Raw genomic sequence first — 24,429 nt, forward strand, 5'->3', positions numbered from 1 at the left:
CACGCCCGTTGGCTGTCAACAACCATGAGAAACTGAACAATCTCGTGCTAGATCAGTTCATTATACAATATGCATATCGTTCATGAACACAGACACACTTTGTTCACTAGCCTTCCGAACCAGCGTTGTGCTTTTTGAAGATATACTGTTCAAGGAAACTTTCCAGCACTCGTGTTTAACTTTGCCTTTTCTCTTCTTGCAACGTCCTGTAAACATCTACAGCACCTACGTATTCCTACATTTACACTAATATGGTAAACTCTAGCACCACCGTCATGCTGGTTCAACATTCTTTTCTTTGGTGTTCGGTTGTTTAAACCATTGACGAGTCATCTCAACTAAGGAAGTCGTCTTTGATAATGACGCCTGGTATTTATCATGTAACAAGCCAAAAATACTGGATACTGCGTTCTAACCAACTGCATGTAACACGAATGTTTTCGCGTATTCACCTTTGTATGAAACTTTTGAAACATCACCATACACAGCTCAATTTTATATGATATTTAAATTTGTGACAGTCTCGCTTTCCCATGATGGAAATGAGGTTTTTCTTCGTGTTTGTGGAGGAAATTGGGCAGAGACAGAATGAAACCATCACATCTTACAACGTATCTGGACAGAGCTTTGGCCACTAGTCAATTAAATCAGAATCTGACCACGTGACCCCAGGGCTGGACAGAACTAAGACAGTCTAGACTGGGGCACGATGTTAACCAAGGAGGGGAGCTTTAGTGTTTTGCTGTACCAATTTTCTGAAATCACTCCTAACAACCGGAACAGATTTCACCTCACAGATTTAAAGAAACAACAAAATAAATATGTAAATATATCTTTTACTGATTTGTTACTTAGATCAACATCTGAAAGACTGCAATTATTATCCATTTTTCTTTCGTAATTTGAATTTCTGTCGGCTTTCTAGCAAGTTTAAATGTCGTCCTTTTGTGAGACGTCTTAATTTTGATTTTGGCACGCTTCCAAGTTGTAGCATTTTCTGACCAGATATTTCTGTCTTCCTTTTTTGAATGAATCTCTTTGTTGGTTTTTTTTCTTGAACTTTCTTTGGAGATGATATCTGTGTATGATCAGAAGAGTTATCTTCAGATTCTGTTTCCATGGTTCTCTTATCTTGCTCTTTGTCAACTTCATCACTGGCACTATCAGTTCCTGTCATTCCACTGCTTTCATCCACACTGTCTTGGATCATTTCACCGTTCTGGTTTGGCTTTGGGTACTTAAATAAAGAAATGAGAATTACAAGAATAAGTTGTATAACCCATTTCCCAGCAAAATTGAAATTTGTTTCACTTGAAGTTTCATTAGAAGCATTTCGTTCTTTGAGAAGTCTTTGTCTTTAGAAAATAAACACATATATATATATATATAAACATAAATATACCCTTAAAATGCAAATCTCTGAACAGTTTGAGAATTCACTTTACAATTGGCTTTATAACACCAACTTACATATTATCCAGAGTCTCTCACCAGTGCGGTCGCTGTGAGTTCAAGTCCAGCTCATGCTGGCTTCCTCTCTAGCCCTAAATGGGAAGGTCTGCCAGTAACCTGCGGATGCTCATGAGTTTCCTCCAAGCTCTGCCCGGTTTCCTCCCACCATAAATATGTGAAATATTCTTTACGGCGTAAAACACCAATCATATAAATAAACAGATAACTGGATTCTCACAACAAACAATACAGATGAGGCAGAAAAGACCAGGCCAAGTGGCTGATCAGTCTACCGCAGTGGTGGATAAAACCTTCTCATACTTGAATCACCATGGCAGCCCAAGAATAAGATCAGGAATCTGTGTTCAAGGTATTAAACAAATTCAAATTTTGACCAGTGGATTTTAACAAGCACTGTTTGCATGACCTGTGATGTATAAACAAACAATCGCCTATAAATATGACTTCTGCTAGATGCAATACATGTAGATGAAAATAAATTGTGAAACATTGTACATTACACTTTTTTTCTTTATTTTACTGAGTTTAAGGACCAGACATCCCACATAATGAAGGGCACCGGTCGTATTATGCAGAAATATTTTGCAGTTAATTTTGTGCAACAGCAGCCTCAGCATTTATGCTATCTGTCGTCATCTAACCCTGTTTCTACACATTACATAAATCCTGTAAAAAAATCAGATCTTAAATATAGGAATACAACATGCCATCCCCAGATTACCGTATTTCAACTTACCGTATTCTCAACTAAATGTAAAAATGCACATACAGGTCTTAAAATGATACATTTGATGCCAGCGCTAAAGTTTTTTGATACAAAATAAATCAGAATTTTCTTACGAGATATTATAATGTGGATGAATCGATCAGAATCCATCAAATGCGTCACATGACAAATGACGGTGAAACACAGTACATGCTATATGATATACTGGTACTGCTGACATGCCTCCATCAGTGAACAATCCCCTACCTTATTGCCCAGCTCCTCCACCCTATCTCTGATAAGTCTGGCCAGGTCCACAGGGCGCTCTGGTTTCTTCTCAGCCTGGGTGAAAGTGCTGCTGGTCTTAGACTGGGAGATGTTAGGGATGTACACTGCCCCTGTCCCTGCCATCCCTGATCTCACCTCTGCTTCCTGGCTGCTGAAACACGATAAGCAGTCATGCTTTACTTGATTGGTGTTTTAAGCCTTACTCAAGAATATTTCACTTGTATGACGGCAGCCACCATAATTATTCATGAAAGTCAGTATTTGTATCATTTGTGTTTTCAGAAAACATAGCTTGCACAATGGCCAAGGAAAGTTGAAATTTAAACCACTGATTTCATGAAATGTGCATGTTTTCAAGGTACATGTATTTAAATTTCTACATTTCTAAATATTAATTTCAACAAAGTTTCATAAAACTTGTAAAACTAGGTGAAAATTTTTTCTTTCCTTTTTTGCACATGACCTTCTTTGTTGGAGACTATGGGGGTCGCGTGGCCAAAAATATATTAATAACTTCTGATTTTCAATGTAGCTCTATCAAAATCTTACTAAGAGATAGCATTTTGATCTGCCTGACCAGCATAGAATATTATCAAACCTAGAAGATACTTGGGCAGACAAGCTCAATATATTTATATACTTCTTTGATTGGTGTTTTATGCCATACTCAAGAATATTTTACTTATATGACGGCGACTAGCATTACAGTGGGAGGAAACCCGGCGGAGAAGCTCAATACAAGCACACTGACATACGGCACAGTCAAACTCACCTACTGCCAGCCACTACTCTCATGTTCTGCCAAGTATACTCCACAAATGTGGACTGCTGTGTCACCCTCTTTATCCGCTCAAAATGACGCTCTACACAAACAAACAAATGCACACATGGATATTAATGAGACATTCATGCCTTCTGAGTAAGGAAATTTAAAAATGACTAATAAAGTTTCCTATTGAATCACTAATACAGAAAAAAAATTCTCTGATTTCAAGGCAGACAAAATCACCAACAAAATGACTTACATTTAAATCTTACCAGTGCAGAGATTTTGTCTACATTAATCAACTCTTGACTGACCTGTGTAAGGAATTAGGCCTTCTACCACAGACTTCATACTAGGAAGGGCAGATAACTCTTCCAGTGGGACGGACTTCAGTATGAAGGACAACACCAGCTGGGCTATGTGACAATGACGACTGTTTGTGTTCCACTTGGAGAGAAACCGCAGCACTGTGTCTGTGAAAGCAGAAATAATACTAAATAGACGCAAGTGAAGTCGAATTGAAACACTACTTATTTCTTTGACTGAAACTCAAGAATTTAAATAGGCGGTTGAAAGCAGAATGCCCTGATAGACCTCTTGACTTAAAAACTAGAATCAAACACGATGTAACTGGTTTGGTCCTTGGGTTCACATTACACATTACTGTATGTAACTCCTTCCCATGTTTAACAAAGCAGTATGAAGCTGTGCATTCTTTTGTTCTTTCCTGTAGAACATCACGCTTTCTGGTTATGCATAGTATATCTAGTACAAAACTTTTGGTGAAATCCCTGTTCAATGCTGAAACAACCTATGAACACAAAAGCAATGCTATTACAAACGAGGTAACCTTTCCAGTGCAGTTGTGACTCTGGTCTAAGTTGAAATGTTGTAAATGTAATAATAATGTAATACTGTTCTCTTGTAATAAATGGTGTAATATGTTACCAGATTTTTCACTTAGTGTCATCACCAAGGCAGAAAGGTCCCACAACCTTACATGTAGGTCCTGATTACTTCAGTACAGCAGAAAAGCATTCACCAAAAAAACCACGTACATTGCCTACGTACCCGGATCAATTCAAGAGAAGTTGTCCATAATGCTCCTCATTGGGATAAATTTGTTACACCAGCTCATTGCATAGGTATACATCCTGATGTTTTGTCTTGAAAAATATTCATCTTCTAGAAGACATACCAGGCCTTATTCCCACGCAAAAAGCTGGTATAACGTGTAAGACAGTAGTGACCCTGTACTGTAAAATTCTTACACAACTGACAAAATTTATACAACTTCATTATTTATACATCAGTGAAATCCCAGTATTTCCTTCACTGGTAATAATGATATCTTCAATAGTTAGATATCACTTTTGTTATTACATTTTGCTATTACACTGCTGGAGGCCTTGACACATGACCCACACCTGACCTTGCCGGAACTATTTTTGTACATGCCGTCTGCTACATTCAAAGTGTCACTTCATGCAGGTGTCGTCCCAGGGATGTGAAATCTTTGTGGACCGTATCACATGACCGTGTACTTCAGCGCAATATATAGTTGCCAAAAAAAGAGGCAGAAATTCTTCATGTGCTTACTTAAGTACCTATACTGCATTAGCATTAAGCACATCTGTAGAATGCATAATTACATAGACAGTGTTTAAAACTGTAAACAGGTTTTGTGAGCGCGGACGCAAACGAAATTGCAGCACATATGAATAGAATCAGAAATACGACAAAGATGGCATATTGCTCATTTTCTTACGGATGCAACAGACAAACTGATATGCATTTCTATACATGTAGGGAAAATGTCAAGATATAAATAATAAATAGAATGTTACACAGTGAACGATGAATACCATAAATATTGTTCTCGTGAAAAGTAGAAATGATAACATCATTTATGGTATTCAACCTTCACTGTAAAATATCTTCTATATATTCTTCAAATATTACTAATACTTCACAAGGTAAAACCTTTTTTTCAAACATACCCACTTGATCAGCTCTCAACTTCGACAAAGTTGATTCTAACTCCTGCTGTCCATCGGCAGTTTCCAAAATGGCTACAATTACAAAACAATGGGGAAAAAGCAATAAGTAAGATTCACAGACCTTATTACCATCATGTCATCTGATCATTCAAGCGTTACCCTGCTCAAGCACATGACTGAGTACTTAATACAATAGTACAATGTAGAAGCAAGCATGCTAATGCTATGCTAATGTTATGCTAATGCTATGCTAATGCTAATTATCTAAATTCCCTTCATATCTAACAAATTAGAAACTGACATTCCGGTAAAAACTGTCATTACGAGACAGTCATTTAGCAGAATGATAGTAGAATTTAGAAAAAATATGAATTTCAAGAAAGTGCTAGTAAGACTTAACAGCAAGGCCTTCTATGAAATTCACTGTTAACAAGTTCATTTTGAAAAATTTTTGAAACAATATTACATAATGAAATTATATTTTCTCTTCTTGTTTTTAGTGCCCCCACCCAAGTCTGAGATTGGGAGATAGTAGAATACGGCTAAGCTAGACTTACCCTTGAGGACATTGAGAAGTCTGAATGGTTGATCAAGTACTATAGCTAGTCTGACAGCCTTCACAAACTTCTTGTTATGGACAAGATTACACAACTTTTGCTCTCTGAAAACCAAGCACATGTACAGAATAATTATCATAATGACATAAGGGCAGACACTGCAGCACATGTGTATTATTATCATTGAAGACCTCCTAAGAGAGAGTGTGTGAGTGATTGGGGTCAAACGTCCTACTTAACAATTTTTCAGTCATATGAAAGAGTCCTTACAGTGCATGTAGTGTGCCTCTTTGTTGCAGGAAGAATTTCCACCGCTCTTTTATCTAGTGCTACCTCTCTGAAACAAGATACCAAAGGCAAGTAAGCCGCCCCACCCAAACTATTATATTGATACGGTTAACCAGTGGTTGCACTATCCTCTTCATGCTGAACTTCATGTGAGGAAACTACAACTTCCTCTCTTAAAATCTTAGGTGTGACCTGATTGACCCTGGATCTACCACCCCCGAAACAGACGCTCTACTAACTGAGCTATTAGGGTCAGTCCTCTTGTATAAATCTTCTGAATATAAAGACATAACTTTCACTATATAATTCTCAAAACTTAAAAAGAAAAATGGAATATTTCTGAGAAGAAGTTGGGTTCACATTTAAGATAGTTTGCATCTCTCTATTCATCCTAAAACCTCAGACCCCAACTGAATAAAATAATGCACCAAAACTAGTACTTACTTCTTCATGAATTCTTCTTGGGATTTCTTCCTATCTTCCAATTCTGACTGCGTAACATCCTATGAGTTATAAAAACAAAAAGTGATAAAACAAAAAACCATGACTAAAACATGAAGGTGGTGGGTAAAGAGGAGGATCATGCCTTCAGAGCTTTAAAACACAACATTATCATATGAAGTTAGAATATAGAATATAAGGCCATTCAATACAATCTAATCCAAGAAACTATTTGAGGTTTTTAACCAGGAAATCCCACCTTCCAAACAATAATGGTGGAGTCTGCTCCTCCGGTCACCGCCACAGTCTCAGTTTTTGACAATGCCAGAGCCCACACCTTATCTTCATGTTCATCAAATGTTTTCACACACTCATTATTTTTTATCGTCCATAGTTTCACCAGTCCATCTGAACCACTGTGACAAATAAAACACACACACAACACAGTGAGAATACGACGAATAATCTACACAACACTCTCTCCTGACATTGCACTTCAATATAATGTAGAAATAGATTTTAAAGTTAAACAGGGTGAGGGAAGACTGTAGATATAAATGGTTATAAAAATTACAGCCGTACAACACACTGTTAGACAAACTGAATACATCTAATCCTTTTTTATAATACAATACTGTATTTAACAAAGGATTTTTATGTAAAGATTTCTTGGTGTTTTTATTTAAAGTTCTAAGTAAACCATGACAAGAAAAAGCTAATATCATTATTACCTTGACAATAGCTGCATTCCACGAGACAAAAAGTAACCTTCAGTACTGAGCTGTCATGGCCTTCGAAAGTCTGAGGAATGGAAGATGATGAACTGTTATAAAATGTGTAGATCTACATATGTTGATGTATTTTAATACAATCATAGCGCATTATACATGTATGATATCATACAGCAACTGCCAATACATGACGCTTATTCCTCTTCAAATCTATATATATATATCATATATATATATATATATATATATATATATATATATATATATATATATATATATATATATTTGGGAGAAAAGTTTTTTTTATCACAAAGTCACTGAGGTGAAAGTAGATTGTGTGACTGTCTGTGTTACCAGTCAATGGAATCTCACCGTATATCTTACAAGTCTTTACCTTTTTTTTTAAATATATTGCACAAAGATTTTTCATCAAAATAAATTCTACAACACCTGAGGAGCACATCCATCAATGCCTACAATTAACTACCCAAGGGGCTTTAATAAAGTGGGAACTGCATTTAATACTATGACATCTGCATTTAGGTAATTTTGTGAAACAGATCAATGCTTAGGGGATACCTAGGAATATACATTTACGATAAAAATGGCAGACATTTCAGGTTTCAATAACAGATCTTATGTTGACTGTACCTTTACACAGGAAAAGTCAGACAGTGCCCAAATTTTGATGGTTCCATCACCAGATGTGGATGCCAAGCACTGAAGCAAACAAAGAAACAAAAATTGTAATAGCTCGGAAATCTGAAGTCTGGCTGAAGATGACACTTACATCCTCTTAAACATTAACAGATATTGGCAATTTTATACAGATAAAATTATTCCCAAACACTACACTGAATGAGAGAGTTCTGTCTGATGTCCTTGCAAAATGTTATTGTAACAAATGTTGCACACATGTTAATCTTCTTGAGTATCACAGTATATTAGTTTATCTAAAAAACAATGTAGTGAAGATTAAATATAATTTACATTTGATGTGTGCAAAGGTTTACTTATTTTGTGCTGTTCATGAGATAATACAAATTTTTTCTGCTATTTACTGTGCTGTCTGCTTTTATTTCATTTGGAATGCCATGCAACGGATTTCACTGACTAATAGTCTGCAGTTCTTTACCATTAAGATGACTTGCACGCAGTATAACTTACCTGGTCAACGGGTGAGAACTGAACACACCACACCCCGCGCTTGTGACCCCTCATGACACCCAGCAGGCTTAGAGTGTCGGCCTCCCACAACTATGGAATACAGAAAAGAAAACCACAATGTGAGTGCTGACCACAGCTAGAGTAACAGAAGCAACACCTAATAGTTCTGACGTTACATTCTGACAGCAATACAGTGAGACACCTAACAGACACCTAGAATTTTGACCCATAATGTTTAGCCAGGTTTCTGTTCTGTCACAGCATACAACATACATGCACAACTGTATGAATAGGGTATTGGTTCCAAATCACAATTCCCAGTCCACAGATATTTCTGATCGCACTTTCGTCAAATTTACATGAAATTAATAAATATTTCTTCCGTGATTGTTCTTCCCAGTTGTAACTTTAATCGAACTTCTTTATACCCAGTCTAATAATTCATACCAATACTTGTTGGCTTAATATACCAACAACAGTGAAATATAAAATTATTAAAATAAAACTTCAGATTCAGTTCCTGCGTTGATTTCATGACACATCACACAGCATCTTTTTGGCCGGGCCACTCAGTAGTGAGGAGTGTAAGAATATGAGGCAAAGCACAAATACCAAAATACCTTGACTGTGCGGTCTTGAGATCCAGATGCTATCAGTTTACCGTTAGGAGCGACAACAACAGAGTTAATGTCCTTGTCATGAGCTTTCTCTGTGAGTCGGGGATAAAGACTGGTCACTGCTTGACCCTCCAGAGTATCCGGCACAGACCACAACTTCAATGTGCAGTCCTGACTACCACTAACGATAAAGCCAGCCCCAAATCTGGAACAAAAGATAAAAGGAAAATTTCAAAAAAGTCCTCAATGTTCTCCATGCACAATTTTTAATGAAATTTAATTTCTTATCAGAAAAGTAGTTTTACACAAAAAAACTTACAGAGCAATTTTCTCACAGTCAGAATGTGTTAAAATATCCAGGAAGAAAACCTGCCAAACGATGGATCTATTTGCTCTTCATCTAACTTCTTACAGTAAGAAAAAAACTTTGTGTAAGCAAGAACACAAAAAAAGGCTCATTAGAAATGAACAACAGTACAGCGAAAGACTAGACAGCAAAAGACTAGATGCTAAAACGTTTTAGCATGCCGGTAACCTTAAATAAAAATGCTCACTACTTAAAGAGGTTCTCTGAAAAAATAACGTAAAATTAATCATGAATTAATCTTCATCCACAATTTTGTTGTTTTAGCAACAGCTCACTGTTTTCTACCTCTGGTTCACTGACTGCTACACTTCTCAAGTGAGATAGCCTTGATTCAGAGAAGATTCAGAAGAGAAACCAAAAAAAAAAAAAAAAAAAAATTTTTTTAAACAGAGATTAAATTTTACAATCATTTTAATATTATGACAATGTTGATCATCACATTACTAAACCTACAGTTGTGAAAACAGAACATGAACCATCACATTAACGATACTGGTCCTCCATGCTAAAAACTAAGAGAAAGAACATCCGAGTCCGGTATCTTGAAACTTCCCTGGTCCATTTCTCGGTTTTTGAAACAAATCGTCATCTGCCTGCATGGTAACTCATTTAAGGGTATCATACTTAAAGTACAGAATTTTCAGTGAAAACCTAAGAAGTGTATGTGATCTCAAGTTCGAGGGCTACCTGCCATCTTGAATAAGTCATTTTCACTTTGGAACTGTGATTTTGTCAAGACTATGGCCACACGCACATTAGCCGCACAAGTGTGGTTTAACCGATCTGACGACGTACTATACCATCTTCATTGGGGATATTCATGCTGGTTAGCGATAACAATTAAGTCATGTAGCATTGTTCATGTAAACTTCCACAATCAAATCTTCCTAACACTTACATTGTTGGTACTTCTCAGCAACTGCTGGCCCTGGTAAAACTTTAATTGCATAATGAACAGTATCATAACGCAGACAAAAGAGATCTCCTATTTGACAGAATACCAGCGAGGTCCAACTATCACCTGAATGTTGCAAAGTGATTGGCCAACACTGTGGACGTCAAACGCTTGAGCAATCAGAAAATGAGTTCAAAAAAACATACACTCACAACAAGTTAATCTGTCAATTTTTAGACATTTTTCAGAATTATATCCAAATGTTCGTCACACAGCAAATGTTATGAAGAGCTCATTCCACAAACTTTCATGAAAAACTTTGTATAATAAGTTTGATGGCATTCATGCGTATATGGAGATCAACTACTGGGCAGTGGCCCAAGGAGTAAAGGTCAAAGGGCATATCTGCCATCTCAAAACTTCCATATTATCAGTATTCTGTCACTATTTCCACAGTTTTGATGACTACTTAAGCACTTGATAGCCGCAAGGTAGGCCTAAATACAATGCAGAGCTGTTAAATACATGCATGTCGGTTACTTTACTTCGCTACGTATGCTATCACAGACAATCATGGTACCGACCAGTATTTGACATTTACCATTACAACCCTCAAAAAAGCACAAGCCCATTCGATAATCTTTTGTGGCATAAAATTAAAGAGCTAACAATGAAAGCATGACTCCAAACATAATTACAACTTTTATTCAGTGCATAATTACAGATTAATCCTAACAAAACAATAAAGAAAACATCAGAAAAGGAAGCTCATATCTGACCATAACCCACTGTCTATTTTATTAAACGCACTTACACTGAGTATTTGGGTGAAACTACTTCCACCAATTTCTTCACATTTTTTCATGCCTCTATAATGGGCCTCTGGCGATTCTCACCAATAGATCCACAAAAAAACTTCAGGGAGGACATTTGCAGGCAATGACTACCACAAATGCAAGGAACTTACTTGGAAAAAGTTACAGCTCCCACAGCATGTGTGTGTCCGTAACCCACAGCAACACAGGTCACATGACTACTTGCACTGTCTAATTTCCATAACCTTATTGTGTTATCCTGAAGATAGAACCAATCGCATACATGTAGCAAGAAACATTAGCAAGATTTATTTCCTTATTTATTTTACACCAGTTCAATGTCATTGGTGTACAAGTGCAGAATGAAATAGACAGCTATAGATTTCCAGGCAAGGTGTACCATACTGGTGTATTGGAAGGCTCTTCTTACACTCAGGGATCATGCCTTCAAAAAGTAGAAATTACAACTTACACTCAAATTTGGTAATCACCTGCATATACACTGCACATGTACTTCCAGCAAGAATGTGCTTGACAAAAATCCTGATATTCACTTCCTTTCTTTATTCCATTGGCGTTCTACACCATACTTAAAAATATTTCTTTTATATGATGGTGAACAGCTGATGGTGGGAGGAAACTGGGTTGAGCCCAAGGGAAACCCACAACCATTTGTAGATTGCTGGCACACCTTCCCCTAGTCGGCGAGCCAGCGAACATGAACTGGGCTTCATCTCACAGTGATCGCAGTGCTGAGAAGGTCCTAGGTCATTGTGCTGTGTTAGCATGCTGACCAGTAGGCCTTGGAGGCCGAGTTCAAGTCCATCTCATGCTGGTTTCCTCTCTGTGGAAAGGTCTGCAGCAACCTGTTGATGGTCGTGGGTTTACACCCAGCTATGGTGGTTTCCTCTCACCATAATGCTGGCCGCTGTCATATGAGTGAAATATTCTTGAGTATGGCGTAAAGCATCAAACAAATGAGTAAATAAACAAACAAATAAACAAACCTTGGAGCTGGTGACAAAAACATTGGAGGATTTATCCACTTGCAGACAGAGGACTATATCTGTGTGACCGTGAAGAATCTGACATGTCCAAGTGGACATCTCGAACACTTTGACTTGATTACTGTTAGTGACCACAGCCAGGTGAGTGTCAGCTGAGCCCAGAAATTGTACATCCAGGATTTCATCATTATAACCTGCAAACTGACCACACAACAAACCATTCAAGACACCACTACTACAGTATTATTACATCTTTCAGTTACCTATGCAGAAGTTTGTCTTTCAAATATTCAGCAACACTGTGTTTAGTGCACTTTATAATCTTGTTCCCACTTCTTAAGCTGGTGATTGATGTTGCGTAGTTCTTGGCTATAACACTGTTGATGTCTTAGGCACTACCAATAGAAATAAAACACACAACATGACGTAGTCCTTTTGTAACTATCTATTTATCTATAACTATCTAGTTGTCAGCTTTCTCATGATCTGAAGGTTCACACAGAGTCTGAGTATATATAAGGAAGCTGCCATAAAACTTCAGTTTATGACACTTAAATTCTCAAGGTGTAAAACTGTCGGACCCTTTAAAATTAATGTAGGTACTAAAATTTTAACGGTGAGAGTATCTTGTCCATTCACCGGCCATGGGAATGGATATCAGGACATTTGGCTGCTACACATTTACAATATTGATGTTTCTCTTACTTTTATGTTGATATGGATGCAGCTCATGGTGACTGCTTTGTTTGACAGGCCCTAGATAGTTTTCTACTCACAAGAATTCACAATTGCTATAAAACTCCGATTTTCATTTTTACTTACTTATTTTATGTCAGTGTCTCCTTGGGGATACATACAAAATTATTTTCACTATTAAAGGGACATACCATCGACAGAAATTGCATTTGTCTCCTCACTCTAAAACCAGCTGGGCCTATATTTTCCGAAAAATGTCAATTGAGAGAATTATAATGGGAAATCTCTCACTGGTCTAAACTGTCCGCCCTATGAGATAACTTTTTCCAACAATCTGTACAGGAGAACTGAAGTTACATGGTAGGCTGCATAATTACAACACAACACAATGTCTGACATTTGAAGTTCATTGAACATCTCCCATTCTGTAAACAAGTCTGTCTTCAGCCATGTTTCTAAATATAGCAACTTGAGGGAGTTAATGGTCGGAGGGAAACCCAAGATGAAAACTCCACATTCCATTGTTCACTAAAAGTCAGATACATGTACATGTCAGTAGACACCGAGAAGTCTCAACTTTATGTAGATGACGTCTAAAATAACAGTGCAATTTTTTTCGCCTTCGGCAATATATTTGCTTAATAATTTCTCTTTAAAGATGTCTCACTGAACTGCTATGCCCTGTAGTTCGTCAAAGATATCAAATAAGACAGTCCATCCAGCTACAATCCAACGATACCAGCATAAACAGTCCTGTTTACTAATGCAGGGTCTCTACCTAGTATAAAGATTGACAATTTAGCTTGACCCAACTCAGGATTGAACTCAAGGACCTCTTGACAAGAATTCTAACCTGTTTGCTAAGGCTGAAGTCTTCTTCCCTGAACTGCAGAATGTTGTGGTCATACGTCACTACAGTGATGGTAGCAGAGGATTCACTGTACACAGTTTGAGTGATTATCTGCTCTTGGTCAGACTCTTCAGCTTTGGTGTTAGGAATGGCCTCATCTTGGCTATAAACACATTTGGATTTCTCAATGTCCCACACACGTAACAAACCTGCACAATAAGATCCAGATATTTAAAGTATCATTCTCCAGGTCCAACTCAGCCAACATAGATTTATTTCAAAAATTATAACAGTGATCATTAATTTCACGTAAAATTTCTAATTCTAATACATGGAACACAGGAGTGAAATCAGCACAATCAAACTATATCCTTATCACAGTTTTCCTTAGTGTATCTGTAGCTAGTAATTTAAGGAACTACCATGGCCAACACAGATGCTGATGCTTTGTCATTAACATATGTGTACTGTATGTAATGCTATATGCTTCGTGCAGTAGACCCTATGCTGTCAAACTGTCACAGATGGGTCAAGCTGTCACTAGCGAAACAAGGTTATTTTTTCGTCAAAGGCTGTAGCTTTCTACATAAAAAAAGGCTTAGACAACATGCATTTATTTGCTTCAATTTTTTATGTGGCTTTCAACATTACTGCAGACATACCATAGGGTTTTGTACTTGCAAATGTACTGCTTTACCCAGTACTGTCATGTTTATATGTGGATGAAATTCAATCAGTACCTTTACTGCCAGCAGTTACGGCAAAGACACCAGGAACAGACTTTCCCACAGCTGGTAGAATTTTAGCTTCTGGCAGTAAAAACATTGATTCCACAGTCTGCAAACAGAATCATTCAAAACTGTAGACAAAAAGAATCACAAATTTCATTCACAAGATTGGACATGGTGTCTGAAGGAAGAAGGCATACATGTACTCAACTCATTTAAGCCTACTATAATGTTGGCCGCCATCGGATAATTGAAATATTCTAGAGTAAAATGTAAAAACACCAACCAAATAAACAAATCAACTGATTTGCAACAGCCATATTATTAGTTACATGGTTACTCAGTGATAAGATATGCAAATATATATAATCCTCATATCACTGGCACCATATATTTGCGTATCCTATCACTGAGTAACCATGTAATGAATTTATCCTACAAAGACCAATCAATTCAGTGCAGAGGGCCGATGTATAAGTGTGACCATTTGACGTTGTCTGCAGGATTTGGGAATATATCTGTACCCCATGTGACTGTTGTTGTCCAATGAAAAGCAGAGTAATTGTCTGATGCCAGACAATGTCTTTTACAATGATTTTAAGCAGTACACAACATGAGAAATGTTTTACAAAACAGTTTTGCCCTACAGTTAGGCAAGCACTTCCACAATGTCTTAGGCAATCATCGTTTAGATGTTCACAGGTGTCCAACAAACAATTCACTTCAGAAACTGTTGAACAAAATGAAGTGACTGTAGATTAATTCTGATTGGTTTATTCTAAGTCCAACAATGTAACACTGGAATGTACATTTTTAACATTTCCATTTGCAAACTGATTCACAGAATTAATTCTTTTGCCATCTTACCTCAAAGACTGGGATGGATTTGACCAGCTTGTATGAGTTTGTACACCACAACGCTATAAGACTGTCCCTACCAGAACTGAAAAATAACACATAAGCTTTACATCCAGATCTAATGCAATTAACATCTCACTTTATTATACCTCACAGTGTTACTCTCCTTTTCCACTGGTCGAGAGATGGTCACATGATATTTACAAGGAATGTAACGTCACGCTCACAATGTAATATCCCACGTTCACGAGGCAACAGCTAACGATCTCAGGCTAATATCCAACAACCATGTGTGTTCATTCCACAATAGTTATCTTTCTCAGCTAGCTCTACGAGGTCTGCTTGTTTGTAAAGTAAACAATGGTTTACGGTTATAACTCCATTATCGATGTACAAATCTGGTGATTTAAACACAACCCAAAAAGGTACATTGTTTTTTTTTTTTGGTTTAATAAAACATATGGTAAATGCTGTGGGATGGGATATGAGGAACTGTCAACATGAGTCCTCGTTAACCATCACTTGATGAGATAATCTGGATAATGTAAACTGCCATGCTAACCTGTGACAAAGTCAGTCTTGGAACCCCATGACATTGACACCGACAAAGTATCATATATATGCAGATATATAGAAAAAGTCAGTGAATGACAAGTCCATGTAAGGAAGTGTCCACTGGGTATCAGTGGAAGACCACTGGCTCTTTTCCCTGTGCTTTTTTTAACACAGAATGCAGCGATTGGCCGAAGCAACAGTGGTTGTCAAATGAACAAACGATATTACTATTGTACATGTATTATGTCAGATTATTATTTAAAATAATCTGATCTTATGTTCTGCAAACAAAAGGAAGTTTTGTCTGATTACAATATTGTTAAACATTTGAGAATTCAAATCCAACAAAGCATACTACTGAAATATGAATGTAACAAAGCTTAATGAAGTTATATTCCATTTTCTTCAAATTATCTTATACCTATTTTCTTTCAGGAAGGTGCACCAACGAGATGGCATTTTAGCCTGATTGTTACCACGGTGACTGAAACCAGAGACTTGGCTAAAAAAAATGACTCCCTCTTCCTGCCTCACAATTTATGGCATTTCTGAAGTGAAAAACATCATGCCTGTGGGATTGTGCTTGTCATAGATACCTGAGCAATATATCACCATGGTTACCAAAGGTCAAACTGGTGATGACGCTGTAATGTGTGTCTAGTACATGAGAACATGTGCTTGAAGACAGGTCCCACACTCGGATTTTGTTATCTTCTCCACCAGAATACAGCTCTAGTCTTTCCCCATCTGGATGGAATCTCACAACCCTGAAACATGTAGACAACTTCAATTTTCAAACATGTACATGTAGTTTCTTGCTCATGTCACAGTAACTCTGGGTTGAGGAAACCTGAATATACTATATGATACCATCTACCATTGGTGAGTTAGGACAAAACGCTTCCACATGTAACATGCCATATACATGTAGGTGAAAGGCAAGCAATCTCATTGGCACTTCATGTATGATCACACAAATTCCCTGACACAGAAAATGATTTAACACCTGTGTCGGGGTGAACTAATGATTAAAAGGCAAACAACACAACCATGCACCCATGAGATTTATTTATTTATTTATTTGTTTGATTGGTGTTTTGCGCCGTACTCAAGAATATTTCACTTATATGACGGCTGCCAGCATTATGGTGGGTGGAAACTGGGCACAGCCCGGGAGAAACCCACGACCATCCGCAGGTTGCTAACAGCATAGGCTGGACTTGAACTCACAGCAACCGCATTGGTGAGAGACTCCTGGGTCATAACGCTGTGCTAGTGCGCTAACCAACTGAGCCACGGAGGCCCCCCGCGCCCATGAGATGATCCCAAAATCATTGTTTATCAATTCAGGTTTATGAGCACAATTACCTGGACTCTCAGCCTGGAAGCTACCCCCTGCACACTTTAACAGGTACAAAACCAATCTTTTGATACATGTTTTGCAAGGACTTATTTATTTGAATCTTGTTTAATGTTATACGCAAGAATTTTCACTTACACACTGATGGCCAGTTTTATGGATGAAGGAAACCAGAGTGCCCAGGTTTCGGCCCCATGATAGTATGTCTTCTCAAAGGTTAAGAAGTGCAATGAAAGAATGATGAATTTAAGATACTGTATTTAATAACCCTAATAATTGGTCCCCAGGAAAATGATGGTCATAAAATAATACTTGTATAAATCTCAGAATCAGGCAAAATGCAGAGAGATTCCACGAAGCATCATGCCAAAGACACCAGACATGACACCCAACCAATCACATTGTACTAACACACTTCCATCCAGTCCTGTTTCCTTGCTATACCCTCTTAGTTCTGAGAACAAAGCAAGGCAACAACAAGTACCATTTTTAAAGTCTTTTGACCTCACTCAAGTTTGATCCAAGGTCTCTCAACTTCTAGACGATCACCGAAGCAGTCTTATTCACACTTGAAAATTTTGGCCAAATACTGTATATGGATTACATGCACATTGGATGCGTACCTTATAACTCCAGTGTGTCCCCTGAGATTGTGTGTACAGTACTTCCTTACAATGTCCCACACTTTGATGGTAGAGTCACTGCTGCCAGTAACCAGTAAAGTTGTCGTTCCATCAAATGTCATGCAACTTACTGGACCCATGTGAATGGCCTGCAACAACATATATACCTGTAGCACGTGTCTATTCACTTGGTGCATATTTAAAACATTTACATCAGATAAAACCAGCTTGTTAGGCTAAGGATGCATTTTAGATTTGATTGGTGTTTTAAGCCGTACCCAAGAATATTTCACTTATATGACGGCGGCCAGCATTATGGTGGGAGGAAACCGGGCACAGCCTGGGGGAAACCCACGATGATCCGCAGGTTGCTGGCAGACCTTCCCACTTACGGCCGGAGAGGAAGCCAGCATGAGCTGGACTTGAACTCACAGCGACAGCATTGGTGAGAGGCTTCTGGGTCATTACGCTGAACCCCAGATCTTATTTAAAGTGTCACAGCACCAATGTTATATTTACTTCATCAGTTATGTTTTCAGGAACATGCCACAAATGAGTATCCTATAGACACTATGAAATGCTACATGTTACAATGGCTAGTTGCTAAACTCTGATGACTATCCACCTTAGCATTACTGTCTCGCATTTTAATCAATGGGATTCATTGCTGTTGCACAATGGTGCCTACCAGGCTTCATTACTGTCTCATATTTGTGGCACAATGGGACTGACTATGGTCTCAAATATTGCCATGCCATGATCGCTGATGTACAGAAATATGGGGACTTCAACTACTTTTAATACATTCAAAGTTCCATTATTAACAACGTATTTAGTAATTTTTTATAGAAGATATCTTTAAAAATTGCTTTTTCAATTAGAGACTTTTTTTAAGTTAGAGTTTACCACATGCAATTTCTAACAGTTAAAAAAAGTGAAATAATGTCATTCCAAACATTGATGGTTATGACCTACTTTCCACGTGCGAGTCAGTATGTTGTGCTTCCAGTCCCACTGTCTGAGAAGCAAGTTTTGTGTGGCAAGAATAAGTACCTATAATGACAAATGACATATGTACAGTAGACTAAAGTATACATGTATGTAAACCCAACCCAGACTAAATTTAAAAAGTAGATGCATTTTGAGCAAAAAGTCACAAAATTACAAACTGAATAGGATTTAGTGTTCACTAACTCTGCATGTTCCATTTTCTAATGCAGCCATGTGCCCCAGCATTTTAATTCTTGAAACTTTCTACTAAGTCTAACAAATAACCTGAATGATCAAACTAGTGAATGACAACAAGTGATATATATACAAATCGTTGATATAGGTATGACCAATATGTTCAACGATGAGGCAAGAAAATGATATATAAAGCAAACTGCTCAAATTTTCTTTTTTCCACTCAACTGATACATGCAGAAAAATCCATATGTAAAACGGGCAGCAAGTATAGCCAAGATTCCTTAATGTCTATCCTCATCATGCAAATCATGTAAGTTGTTTAATGATGAAGGGGAGAGAAGAAATGACCTTACCTCATCATCTGGACTTAAAACAAACTGAGTAATTTCTTCATCTTGAGCCTGAAAATATTTCATCACACTGCTGAATATAACAGGCACACATACAGAATATTTTTTGATAGCAGGTTTCTACAAGAAGCATGTTCGGCAGGTCTTTATCCTTAAATCTGAGGCATATCTTGCTGGCCACTGTTTCTTTACCTATTTACTTATTGATTTAATTTGACTACTGTTTAATGTCATACTCCCAAAATGTTCCCTCATAAGACAGTGGTCACTTTTAGAAGTAGAGGCAAGTTAGTGATGAATGTTCCACATGTTATGCACAGATGCACACCATATTGGTGGGAAACCAATTGAAAACCCTTGATTAACTGGGCTTTAATTTAACAACTGCTGACTTTGTCAACAGCTTACTTCAAAAGCTTGTACACGTATGTCAACTGAAATTGACAAGTCAGTATATCACCTCTCCGCCCCGCCCCCCCCCACCGCCAGCTTTGTCCAGTTACATAGTTGAAACACTGAGAGTCACGAAGAACAGAACATTCTTGAATGAAAGGTTAGAAACAACTGAATACTGTAATTCTTCAAGGTTTTCATACGGTTGCATGATGTTTATTCAAGCATATTCCCAGTACACTATTCTTAGGGCACTTTTCTTTGTAACCTGATAAAATTATACCTTTTATGAAGCCCTGAAACTTGTCAACCCAACCAATGTACTTTTATCTCCAAAATCAAGTAATAAGGACAAATATATCACAATGAAGGTTGCTCTTTCATATTTGAAAATGTTGAGGAATTAGGGTCGTCAACACATATTGTCACAATTACACCATCTGCCTGGTATTTCAGCAGCACACAAGAAAATTTATTCTATTGTTATTAAGAGGCTATACCACAGATTTTTGGCAAAAAATCCATATTCGCTAATCACATCTAAATTTGTCTATTTACTAACAATAGCTCAAATTATTGCCTATCAGAAAATATCGTATACTATTTATGAAAAACTACTTGCATTATTAATTTTTATGAAATTTTTTACCTATTTTGAAAGGTAACATGTGAGAAGACAAGCCTGATATTTGGTGACAACTTTTTTCAAAAAAATCTCTATTTTAGCTCTTACAACTTCGGAACTGTTTAAAAGTTCCAAATTTTCTTGTTCAAAACAGAGCCTGGATCTTTTTCTCTGTGACTTTAGGTTAAAGAACATTCCATTCTCGAGAAGTCACATTTACCTGACCAAATGAGCCGACAACATTTCCTGAGGAGATCTCTAACGCCTGAACTTTGTTACCACATCTACAGAATAAAGTGCTTCCATCTTGTGCTATCTGAAAATATCAGAAACAAAATCTCACAAAACCAAAAATTGTGTGAAGTAGAGAAACATCGAGTGCTTGTTCACTCTGCAGAGTGTTCCTCACCCATTCAGTGAATAAGACCAGTCAGTATTTCGGGAGCATCATAAGCTCACAAAGGTTTAGGTGAGATAACGTGAGGGATTTTACAAACTAACATGGCTAATTTACCTCCTTGATGACTGGTAAAACCATAGCCCGAATTTTCTGACTAAAACCTGCAGTAGGTATCGTGGTAAGCCTGACGACATGCTCCATTTCTAGTCATAAGTCTTTCCATTTATAACCCTTAAGTATTTCAGTGTTTATGAAGTCAGACTCATGCTTGGAAAACAGTCTGTGCACACACAACATCAGATAGAAATTGAGCATGTACGGAGAATAGGTATCGAACATTTCATTCGTCAAGAACTGTGAATGACGAGTGAATTACTGTAAATGCTTGAATGTAGTTGAAACAAGATGATAAGGTGAGTAATTTAGCGTTGGCAACGTCGTTTGGAAGCTTAATAATTTTAAATGGAGTGACCAGCTCAGTAAGGTAGTACATTTAACTGGTAAATCTGGAGTCGGTTTCATTCTTGGAGCAACTAGCCAAGGATCTTGGGCTGTGATCTTTTAATATGGGGTTAGGCGTAGATCACAGGTTTGGCGTAGACTTATGCTCACATTCCGTGTCGACATCGTGACCTAATAAATCAGGCTGATTCTCGACACGCATGCGTGATTGACCTTTCACCACCCCTCCATGTTTTGATCAGCTGGCTGTTAGTTCTGACCGTCAGAAAGCCATGTTATTGCAGAGGCGCGAATTTGCTATTGTCTGAAGGCTATCAAGCAGAATGACAGACCCCACAATTTGTGTGAAATGTCAAATTAAGTGCATTAAAAAAGGGGGTTGTCTTATTCTACCATTCTAACTTCCACGGAATGGTCAACCGCTGCTATGCATGGGCGCCTCGCTGACCCAGATTTTAGGAACATGGCAGCACGTGACGACCTGCTAAATACAAGTTTACTTTTGACATCTGCTAAGATTTACAGGAGAATGGTGGTGTAAAGGCAAGCTGAGATTATGGTAGAATGTGTATAAATATTTTAGCTTTTCAGAATTGACGTGCTATGCGTATTCTGGACGAATCTAACGCGCATGCATCAGAACTGAACGAGGGATGTAGCTCATTGTAAGCATTATACCCAAATTGGGCCCAAATAGCTCTCGAGCTAAGGGTGGCCAGCGGTCCCCGCGTTTCAATATATATAAGCGACCCTTAGGCCGCGGTCTCGGGCTATGGAGCAGTGTACTTTAAGATCATGACACCGTGTCAAGGCAGAACTATTTAAAACACTTTTACACATTACCTGTACACGTCCACCTGTGAAAAACGCCTCGTGTTTTGCTTGAACCGCAAAGCTGAAAAGTAAAACTGAAAACGTTAAAACAAGCAAATAATCACGCAAAATCCAGGGAGTCTATGTCACCGTATTGGCGGAGGGCCAATTTTCGTTTTGCGGATTTAACTTCTTGTACCAATAATCAATTTTTGTTACGTTAACGTAGTAATATTTATGCATACTTTGTTTTTAGGGAAGTTGACATCATGAACGTATGAGCTTGCAACCGATTCCTTGGATCATTTCAACGATTTTCTGTATTTTTTCCACAACGTCGAGCAGACAGAGAGCAACTTCCGGCACGTGGGTTTAGCTTCGCAGTTAAAATTACAATCGCACGATGATTGGTCAAAATAATACAGCTTCCCTGCAGTCTGTGGCAACAGTACTTGTCAGCGTACATCCACAAGAGCACCCGATGTACTTCATCCGGCAGAACGAACATCCATTCGTACCATATATCATATGTCTCCTCAGACGGTAGTTCCTAAATGTTCCGCCACAACCGAATTTACGAGGAAAACAAGATTTACCAAGTTTTGCGAAACTGGGCCGGGCTTGGCAACCCTGATTTTCTGGTGTTTTATTTACATAAAAGTAATGCTGTCGCATTTTAAATCATGATTAAAGGATAAGTGTCTAGATTTGGCTACTTGTCCTAAACATAAAAATTATAACCTGTGTAACCAGTATGTTACCGGGAGGGCCTCTGACAAACGCAATTATGTCTTTGAATCCACCACGAAAGAATACATATACTACCCTAATCGATCTCCAGCCTGCCGCCCCGTACGGTTCAGCGTGTGACGTCATAGACGACCAACCTAAGTCTAGCTGGCCAATAAATCCTAGTAATTCGTATCAAAACGATGTCATTTTCGAGATAGATTCCAGCTATACAGAAGCAAATTTACTGCCGTATCAATATGATCTCATAGTGGACGACGTTGAAGTTCCGATTTATGACACTGATATCTCTGGTCAGATTTCAGATTCCAAGATTTCAGACGCTGAATTTGATCTTCGTCTAGGCATTTCAAACCGCACTGGTAATACGGACTGGAAGCTATAATTTTAACATCTGTTACACCATGGAGATAGAACAGAACGTGGCAATACTCGACCTGGTAACTCTTGACTGACCTGCCCACCACATGTTGGTCTATTGTGATATGAAAAGGCTTCATACAGTCTTGTCCCGCTTTGTCCCCTGTACGTTACCGACGATCAACTAGACTCGCCCAGAAAGAGGCTTTCTCCACAGAACCCATAAATTGCCTCCGTGTAGCAGTTTTCAATGTACGTACATCGTAACAAGCTGGTCACCAACGGTTTTATATTGCATATAAAATGACCTATGAGCACATGTCTGATTGACAGCTTTACTAGACTTGGTTAGGTTGTTACAGTCATCTGAAAAAGACCGTACTCTAAAACGATTTTCCGTAATTTGAAATACTTTCCGATCAATTGAGAAAAAAATTCGTGTGAAAGTAGATATCAAATTATTGACTGCTTAAGTGAACTTGAGGACGGAAACATATTCTTTTTTTGGAAGAGTTTTTGGAAGTAATGCAAGAGCTACTTCTGCAATATTTTTCTCTCAGTGTATGCGCACAAGAGCTCTGGGCTATCCGGCCTGAATACACAGAGTAATAGTCTACAGGCCTACACATTGTGTAATGCCGTTCATATATTAAGGACGCGGTCTAACAAGTCACAACGTTGCTTTAAGGCAACTCCTCACGGCACGCAGTCGTGTTTAAAAACCTTTACACTTGTTATTTCCGAGGTTTAAACTTATATGTACCTGTTGATAATAGAGGAAACGTAACTGTTGCATGCTTGGGTGGAGTGGTATATAATAGTGGTATATGACCGTAATAAATATTAACCTAATAGACAGAATTTAAAATATTTGTGCCGGTCCAGAATTATCCCGCTTCCAGCATTACCCGGGCTGATCTCCCCTAGACCTAATGAAAACATTAAGGATTTGTGGTGAAAGGGGTGCTATGCGGAAAAATCCAGCCAAGGCAAAACATCAGCGTGACACACTGAATTTCTGACAACTTGACATTCGCAATGATGTTATCGGGATCCATCCGACTTCTACTTGCGATCGATGCCCATTTATCTCAGTGTTGAATATACAAATCGATCACAATAAATAAAATAATGACCAGTGCCTCGACTTTGTTCCAAACCGAACTAGATAAACCGGTAGGAAAGCATCGACCACAAACAAACATGTAAATTATAAGATTTACCGAATCGTATACAATAAGCTGATAAATCCATTATATTCAGTAGCTGTTGATCAATATTAATAACCATATAAACCATA

At 37.9% G+C, this 24,429-nt stretch overlaps 1 protein-coding gene across 1 annotated transcript; it reads right to left on the reverse strand.

Moving 5' to 3' along the window:
* Nucleotides 1-820: 820 nt before the first annotated feature.
* LOC135481886 (transducin beta-like protein 3) lies at nucleotides 821-22,394 on the reverse strand. The gene is given in 25 exon segments (XM_064761649.1): nucleotides 821-1,237; nucleotides 2,447-2,618; nucleotides 3,240-3,330; nucleotides 3,548-3,706; nucleotides 5,234-5,305; nucleotides 5,791-5,894; nucleotides 6,523-6,581; nucleotides 6,779-6,935; nucleotides 7,251-7,287; nucleotides 7,290-7,320; nucleotides 7,902-7,970; nucleotides 8,418-8,507; nucleotides 9,038-9,239; nucleotides 11,264-11,370; nucleotides 12,119-12,319; nucleotides 13,668-13,873; nucleotides 14,405-14,501; nucleotides 15,260-15,335; nucleotides 16,402-16,572; nucleotides 17,789-17,937; nucleotides 18,764-18,841; nucleotides 19,330-19,377; nucleotides 20,565-20,660; nucleotides 22,050-22,101; nucleotides 22,265-22,394. Coding segments are annotated over 25 exon segments (2,907 nt in total). The 5' UTR covers nucleotides 22,291-22,394; the 3' UTR covers nucleotides 821-880.
* Between the last annotated feature and the right edge of the window lie 2,035 nt (nucleotides 22,395-24,429).

This window comes from Liolophura sinensis, chromosome 1, assembly GCF_032854445.1.
Source record: "Liolophura sinensis isolate JHLJ2023 chromosome 1, CUHK_Ljap_v2, whole genome shotgun sequence".
In the NCBI taxonomy this organism is placed as follows: Eukaryota; Metazoa; Mollusca; class Polyplacophora; order Chitonida; family Chitonidae; genus Liolophura; species Liolophura sinensis.